Source organism: Hibiscus syriacus, unplaced genomic scaffold (assembly GCF_006381635.1).
Source record: "Hibiscus syriacus cultivar Baekdansim isolate YM2019G1 unplaced genomic scaffold, ASM638163v2 tig00112285_pilon, whole genome shotgun sequence".
Taxonomy (NCBI): Eukaryota; Viridiplantae; Streptophyta; class Magnoliopsida; order Malvales; family Malvaceae; genus Hibiscus; species Hibiscus syriacus.
This window is the reverse complement of record NW_024063293.1, coordinates 1,868,684-1,877,685: the sequence shown is the minus strand read 5'-3', so window position 1 is coordinate 1,877,685 and position 9,002 is coordinate 1,868,684. Positions and strand designations below refer to the sequence as shown.

The following is a 9,002-nucleotide window of genomic DNA, read 5'->3' as shown; positions in this document are numbered from 1 at the left end:
TAAGTACTTAGCCCCACATGGTCAGTTGAGCAGCTGTGGAGGTGAACCTAAATGAAATGTGGCGGACCAAGAATTTATGTTAAAGGTACGAATTTAGAAATTAAATTAAAAATTTAAGGCATGTGAAATTATAAAATACCATACAATACAAAATTAGATAAGAAAACATAAAAAATATACATATAGAATATAAGAAAATTTAAATTTTTTAGAGGTAGGAGGATAATCCCCACGCTTTTGGTCTTCGACCATTACACCAAGGAGAGATGATCCATCCCTGCTTTAGACTTCAATCACGGTGAATCAATCTTGAATATGGTTTCCCTTTCAAGTTACTTGACAACTTAATAATAGTAGCTCCCTGTTTCTTGTTTTCTGATCATTCTGTTCTGGTTGGTAGTTTTTATTCTCTCTCTTCTTATTCTTCTTCATTTTTACCATTCTTTAACATGCTTCGACAAGTTTGGATAATTCATGTTTATTATATATTTTCAAGTCCCTCGGATCATCGAAGGACTGCATGCATGGTTGTGTAGGAAGAACTTAATTACAAATCTGAAGAAAATGGCGAAAACCACAATTTTCTTTATAAATTTACTTTTCTTCTGTAATTAAAAGGAGATCACAAGCAGCAACCAAAAACCCATTTTTATGTTGTTTGGTTACATTATATAGGGTTCTTATTGTTGCAACTTGTGATGGTTTAAATATCATGATAGCTTCGATCCGACTGATATTTGCCTTTATGTTTTTCTGCTTGTAGCTGCCAAGAAAATTAGTCGGCTATGTCTGCTACAATCGAAGTTGTTAGCAAAGCTGAGAGGCAGAAAGTATCCCTTCAATGTTGCAGAAAATACGTTTCTGGTTTAGGTAATTCATGTTTATTGCTTAAAACTTTTGAGCACTTTTCCGTTTACACCAAATTACCAGAATCAAATCCCAAAGTCACATAAAAGAAACAACCAGAGCTGATCCTCCTGCTAGGTACACCTGCAATCACTTCATCTTCCCTCCCCCTCTTCATGTTGCCACTCAATAGCATTTAAAAGGTGTGCTCGAAACAGGGCTAACTTTATTTTTTTCCTCTTCCTTTTAAATCTACAGTATGAAGCACCAAACGCATCAGTTGAAATGGAAGATGAACCAAGAACTTGACAGATTATCTTAATGATTGTTCAATGGTAAAGGGTTTGAACAAATCTGAGTTTGTCTCATTAGTCTTTAATTTCTTGAGCAAGCTGAGATTCTCTATGGAACTCTTTCTCTTGAAACCAATTCCATTACTGCATTCACCTCCATCATGGGATCCTGTATGCCAAGGGCTCAATCTCAGTTAAAGATGAACAAGCTGCTTTCATATAACAATGACAAAAGGTGATTAAAACCAAGTCCCATTCTGTTCATCTGTATTTTACCTGTTGAGCTGCTTTCCCTTAACCTTTTGTTTTCAACCGAGCAAATATCTTTCAGGTGTCGCTTTGCAGTAATTCCAACATCGTTTTTTCCAGGATTTCCAGCTGAATCTCCACTCAAATTAACATCATCTTGAGGTTCATGTGCTCCTACAACAACAAAAAAACACTCTTCAAAAAGGATCCAAAGATGAAACAAGAAAAAAAGGGAAAACATAATAGTAACAAACTTACTCTTAGTCCCAACTTTGCAAAGCTTGCCATCAACAATGAGAGCGCCCTTATGATCACCATCAGTCCCAGTTGACAAACCCTTGGAAGAGAAGAAAGAAAGCAGAGACCTCCAAGTAACAGAAGAAGAAACAAGATCAACCCCTCGGCTTATAAAGTGGCCGTTGAGTTTTACTGTTGATGGGTCTAGGCCGAATAATCGAGAGATGGAGCCAAGGTCCAGTTTCTGGCTATCGCATGCCACGAACGGAACAAGCTTCGATACTGAAGGGCAGAAAAGCCTGATTGTTCTTGGTTTCTCCTTGTTATAACCCGACATGGAATCTGAATCACTTGTTACCAGTTTGTCCCTTTAGCTTTGGGGTAGATGGGTGGAGTTTCTTAGTATATTACTTGCTAGTTGGCTGTTGCTTTCAACTTCCAATGTCTTCTGGAAGTGTCCAAGACAAAGAGTTGTACTTTCTGGAAGAGCATGGGCTCATAGGCTCATGGGCTTTCAACTCATTGATTTTGGAAGAGCATGGGCTTTTAAAGGGATTGGTTACCCAATATGAGTTTTTGGATTTGGTTTGAGTTGGTGCTTAACTACATTTGTCTGGAAACTTAAGCTTCTGAAAAGTTTTCTTGTCGGTCCAGAACAAGAATTGCTTAGGACGATCAGATGAGGTCTTAGTTCAGTAGGTAAGACGATCAGATGTAATCTTAGTTTAGTCGGTAAAGCGCATGACTTTTGATCATATGGTCACGGGTTTTATTCCCACAGGCGGTGGTGATTTAATTTTTTTTAGCTTTCCGACCAAAACCATAACTAGAAAAAGATGTAGAATCTTTCTGTCCTCAATCGTAGCCTTCACTCATGGTTTGAACTAAGCATGATGCAACTTTTGGGCCACTTCTCCACCGGAGGCAGGTTAAAATTGTTATAATCTCATGGTTAATGAAATATAGAAGCTTTATGAACCTGCTGGTTTCAAATATCTTTGCCAAATTATTATTTAGAGACTAAAATGTATAATGGGATACACAAATTCATTTCTGTTAAATGTGAATACGCGTAAACTTTCATATATTTCATCTGAATGACTTGTTTATTAGTAATTGCCTAATAAATTAATAACTAACTGTATTAACTTACTCCTCAACACTCCCCCTTGGGTTTAAATACATCTCTGAACTCTAAATTAGACTGCAAAAAATTATGTTATTGCAACTCTTTTGTTAAAATATCCACCAGCTGCTCTAAGTCACTTGTTTAATTGAAATTTTCTTTCCTGCACTTTGTCCGTCACAAAACGACAATCGATTTCAACGTGTTACGTTCTTTCGTGAAATACATGATTTGTTGTTATATGAAGATGTCTTATTGTCACAGTAAAACTCTAGTGGTAACAAATTATTTACTCAGTTCTCCAAAAATATCAGTCAGCCACATATTTCAAATATTATCATATCCATGCTTTTATATTTGGCTTCAGCTAAGGACCTTGTCACTATACGTTGCTTGTTTCACTTCCACCACGAAATTAAAGTCTCTCCTGGTTTCAGACAAAAACATGTTATTGACCTTTTTGACATTGGACAAGTTGTCCAATCTAAGTCTTGGTTTTGAAAAGCATGCTTAGGCGCTCTTAAAGCGTTAGGCGCATGTGGGCGCAGAATCAAACACTTTTGAAGGTAAAGAAGAAATAGAAGAGATTAATAATAGTAGATGAGAATGGTTTTCTCCTTATTCCATAACCCTGACACATATTAGTTTGATAACCCTACATCTTACACCTGTAAGAATTGCACAACACATCTTCCACATGTAAGAATTGCACAGCACATCTTACACGTGTACAAAGTAATTTGCAATTGTTTTAACTTATTTTTGCATATTTTCTTATTCCTAATTTCTTATCACTTATAATTTACAGTAAAAAACTAGAAAATTGAAGATAATTTCTAATGTAATAAAATTAATTATATTACATTTTGATTATAAACTATGCATTATAATTATTGTATAAGCTTTTTAAATTATATTATATTTTGAGTATAAATTATGCTCTATTATTGGTATATAAATCTTTTATATAAAAGAGTGTCTCACCTACGAAAGGTAGGCATCTTCTCCTTACGTCTAGGCTCCATTGACTCCATTGACTCTTTGCGCCCCAGTGCCTTACGCCTTTTAAAACCAGTCACAGTATGCTGTCAGCTCAAGCTTGCACGTCGCCTTATAAAATAATCCCTTGACTGGTTCATTCTTGATGTATCTTACCACCCTCAAAGTTGCTTCCATTTGAGATTTTTTCTATTGATGCATGAATTGACTTAAATTTTGAACAGCAAACACAATATTCAACCATGTATGTGTCAAATGAATCAGCCTCCCTATTAGTCTCTGATAACTTGTAAAATCTTCGATTAGGGGTATTCTAATTTTTCTCCTTTGTTTGCCTCCATTGTAGTGAGCTTTACATTTTGTTCCATGGGTGTCAATGCTAGTTTTGCTCCCCTTAAATTCATATCTTTTGAGTTCCATGGCATATTTTCTTTGACTTTCAACAATATCTTCCTTTGATCTCATTACCTCGAAGCCTAGAAAATATTTCACCACATCCAAGTCTTTCATGCTAAAGTTCTCATCTAAAAGAGCCTTTAGCTCATCAATCAACACTTTGTCATTTCCAATAATATGCAAATCATCAACATAAATTAGCAAGATCGCAAACTTGTCTCTCTGCCTCTTAGTAAGATAGAGTAATCGTATCGAATTTGTTGATAACCATACTTCTGCAATGCTTCAGGCAACTTAAGATTCCACTGTCTTGAAGTTTGCTTAAGACCATATAAAGACTTCTGCAACCTACAGACTTTGTCCTCCCATGGCGGTAGAACCTCAGAGGCAATTCCATGTACATCTTCTCAACAATATCCTCTTGGAGAAACGCATTTTAAACATCCATCTAAAAAATGGTTCAGTTATTCGAGGCTGCCAAAGCAAGCACAGTACGCATAATAATCAACTTAGCAATAGGAAAGAAGGTATCAACAAAAACTAAACCCTCCTCCTGGTTATAACCCTTAGCCACTAAAAGAGCTTTGAAGCGTTCAACCTCCCCAGAAGCTTTGTATCTTACTCGAAAGATCCATTTACGGCTAATGCGTCTTTTTACAATAGGCAAAGGTACCATAGACCAAGTCTGATTGTTTTTCAAAACATTAATTTCCTTATTCATGACTTGAATCCAAAGTGGATTTTGAATGACCTCTTTATATGTTTTGGGTTCATGAATCAAAGAAGTAGAAGTAAAAAAGTTTTTTGTATAAATAGGTCAGGAGGTTATAAGAAATAGATAAAGAAATACGATGAATACCTGAAGGGATGAAAGATTGACATGAATGAACAAAGTCCTGTAACAAAGAAGGAGACCTCAAAATTCTAGAGAATTTTCTGTATCCAAAGAATAACTAAGGTCTCATGTTGAAGTCAAAAATGTAGGTGAAATGACAGTGGGTGAAGAAGATTCAAGGGAAGAAACTGCAGGTGAAACATGTACTGCAGAGGAAGAAACTACGTGCAAGGAAAAAACTAAAGGAGAAGAAACTATAGGGGAAGAGACTACAGGTGAAACGGGAACTATAAGGGAAGAAAGAGTTGCAGGTGAAACAGGAAATACAGAGGAAGAAGGAATAACATATAAAATGATTATAAAATCATCATCTGAAATAGTAGGAGAAGGAGAAAAAAATCCAAAATTAGATGTAATTCTGAAATGGAAACAATGTTTCATGAATATTATATCCTTGCTAACAAAAAAATCTTAGCTTGAATATTGAACAATAAATATCCTTTTTTTAGTATTAGAATATCCCATGAACATTGAAGGAATTGACCTTGGAGCAAATTTATCTTATTTTCTGAGCTTTATAAAAAAATAAACAAATAAAACTTCTGGCATATGATAAATTAGGAGATTATTTTTATAAAGAACTTCAAACAAAGCTATCCAACCAAGAACTAATGAGGCTAACCTATTGGTTAGATGTCGATATTTTCTGTTAACCACTCAATTTTATTGTGGAGTTGACACAACTATATTGATGAATTATGCTCAGAGAATAAAATAGGAAAGAATAATATGAGACAAAAAACTTTTTTCCATTATCACTTCTAATAATATTAACAAAGGTATAGAACTGATTTTGAACTGGCTTGAAAAAGTTTGAGAGATAAAGGAGAACATCATATTTTGACTTCAATAGATAGACACAAGTCATTCTACTGAAATCATCGACTATAGTAAGAAAACATCTTTGCCTAGAGTGTGTGGAGATTTTATAAGGTCTCCAAAGATCCATATGAATCCATTTAAAAGGTGATGTGGTTTTAGATGAATTGATAGAAAAAGACAATCGAGTTTGTATGTCAAGGAACAAACAAAACAAGTACTAATATTATGTTCAGTAAAATTAACAGTGTTTAAAAGAGAAGTTTTATGAATCTTATTAATAGAATCATTTCCTAATCAAGCATGTCAAACCTTAGCATCAAGATGATTAGTTTACATGCAATGAGACAAAGAAGAATATGACTTATCATGCATATGGAAATCAGAATTAGACTAAGGTGAAAAAAAAGGGTATAGAGGCCTCTAGAAGTCCTACCAATCTTCATCATCCTTCCATTGGAGATTTTCTGAAGTAAATAATAATCAAAATAAAAATAAACAACGCACTACAAGTCACGGTTCAAACGAGATATAGAAAAGAAATTATGCATAAATTCAGGAACAAAGAGAACACTGTGAATTGTACGAGTGGATGACAAAGCTACAAAACTGATATATGTGATAGAAACATGTTTACCAGTACGAAGGTAGACACAACGAGAGTTCAAGACAGATGAAAGGGGATTAATTAAGCTTTGTTAGTTAAAATAAATGTGGCCAATAGAAATAGACTATACTGAGGTCACAGGAGCTGATGATAATCAAAGGTCTAATATATATTGATATTGTGCATGAGTAAATGACTGAGCCGATGTGGAAGCAAGCAAAGGAACATAAGGCATGGAAATTGATGTGAATAAATTTTTTTTTAAAAAAAATAATTTGGGAGTCGCCATCGGCCTTCTGGATCAGGTAGGTCGAATACCTAAAAATTATTTTTTTCAAAAGAGTTTTAAGAAAACATCAATTTAAAAAAATGAACTGATCTGCGTTTTATAACCAAAAATTCGTTCTTTTTAATAATAAAAAGGGATTCGTGGTCGGTTACGTTTAGGGAAGGATTAGCACCCCTACAACGCCCAAAATTGGTACTTTTTAATTATAAATTGTCTCTATTATTAAAATTTAAAAATTCAAAAATATATTTAATTTATAATCCTATTATTTCAAAATTATATATAAAATATATTTATTTATTTAAAAATATCAGAAAAGAACTTCTAGGTGCCTTAAGACAGCTCTTTTCTTTGATATTGATAAATATTAATTTAAATAATATTGTTTAATTTTTAATTTTAAAATATCAGAATAGGACATCCAGTTGTATTAAGACTGTCCTGTTCTTTGATATTGAAAACTAAATATTAAAATAATTTATTTAAAATAAATATTTATTTATTATATATTTATAACAACATTTAAATATATAAATAAGTAAAAAAAAATACAATTCTAATTATATATTTAAAAGCAATAAAAAATACTTAAAATAAATGACTAAAATATAGTAAAAATAAAATTAAAAATCTAATTCATAATTAATCAAAATTATAGGATTAAACAGGCTATTTCTTTATTTTATTTATTTAGTGACTAAAATAAAATTATCTAAAATTCGGATATTATAATAAAATAAATTAAAAATACAAACTAAGGATTAAAATATTATTTATTAAAATTAAGGGATTAAATCTGTTATTTATCCTAAATATATTATTTTAATATAAAGGACTAAAATAAATAAAATTAAAATTTAGAGATCAAATTAAAAAGATTATAAACTTGATTTAATGACTAAAATGTAAAGTTTACAAGTTGGAATGGCTTCGGACGGGGTTTACCCTTTGTGAAATTACAGAAATACCCTCCCCAAAACGACGTCGTTTGGGAGAGGGTATTTATTCCCTAAGCCGGCTGGCCCTACGGGCCAGCTTCTCATTTCCTCCTTTCTCTTCTCTCTCAAACAGAGAGAGAAGAGTTCTCTGGCTTCTCTCTAAACTGAGAGAAGCCGTCCCGGTCAGCCACCGCTACCGGGCTCCGACCACCGCTGCCGGCCACCGTTAATGGTGGCCGAAAATTACAAAAATCCACCAAAATATAGATCGGGACGGTCTAAAACCGTTTCCGGTGTTCTTTTTCCTTAAAAAGCTCCCAATCGGAGCAGATCTACAAAAATACCTTCGGTTTTCGTTGTATCCGGCGACGGTTGGGGTTCTCCGATGACAGAGTAAGCTTCTTTCCTCTCTTCTCTCCTTTTTTTTCTTGCTGCGTTGATGTTGACTGAGATCGTTGGTATATTTTTTAGTATATCTCTTTTTTTTTCCTCTGTTTTTTCTCTCCGTCTCTCTGTGTTCTCTGTCTCTCCGTTTCTCTCTTTTTTTCAGGTTCGGGTGGTGGCTTTTATAGCCACCACCGGTGTGGCCATCGGACCGGTCCGAAGAGGGGATTTCGGTGAGTCACCGGACTACCAGTGGTGACTCACCCCGTAGCCATGGGGTGGACGACTGGCGTTGGAGCTTCTGGAGCCTTCGGTTGGGACGTGGCAGCGGCGGAGGCAGCGAGAGTAGCAGCGTCGGCCGCGTGGCCCTAGGGTATCATACCCTAGGGTTTCCATCTAGAGCCATCTGGACCGTTGGATCTTGCCAGATCCAACGGCAGCAAGCTGAGGCGGCTGGGATTAGGGTTTAGGAAACCCTAATTGAAACCCCCAAATGTTTAGGGTTTCTGGTTGGTCTGGACCGGTTCTGGTTTGTTTGTAACTGGGCCGGTCCAGTTGTAATTGGGCCTGTAATTAATTATTTATATATGTATTTAATATATATTTAATAATAATAATAATGATAATAATAATAATAATAATAATAATATGGGTAAAAAAATTAGTATCTTCAGCTGCCCCTCTTTGCTCATTCTTGTGTTAACAAGAATAGGGCAAAGATGAAAAGATAATAAAATTTTTTATCCATTTGGCTTCACTTGATCATAATGGAGATATTGAATAAATTCTTCTCTCTCTCCAGATGAGTTCTTCTCATTATGAACTTTCTGCTGGGGATGATGATGACCTCCTTTTTTCTGTGATAGAGTCATTCAAAAGGTTGAATAAGCTTTTGATGAGTTCTTCTCATTATGAACTTTCTCT

General features: G+C 34.5%; 1 protein-coding gene across 1 annotated transcript; it reads right to left on the bottom strand.

Moving 5' to 3' along the window:
* Nucleotides 1–885: 885 nt before the first annotated feature.
* Nucleotides 886–2,004, bottom strand: LOC120177220. Its single transcript, XM_039183443.1, has 3 exons — nucleotides 1,647–2,004; nucleotides 1,416–1,562; nucleotides 886–1,308 (listed from the first exon to the last, which is right to left on the bottom strand). Exons 1-3 carry the CDS (start codon nucleotides 1,960–1,962, stop codon nucleotides 1,160–1,162), a joined length of 612 nt encoding a protein of 203 aa, XP_039039374.1. The 5' UTR covers nucleotides 1,963–2,004; the 3' UTR covers nucleotides 886–1,159.
* Nucleotides 2,005–9,002: the final 6,998 nt, after the last annotated feature.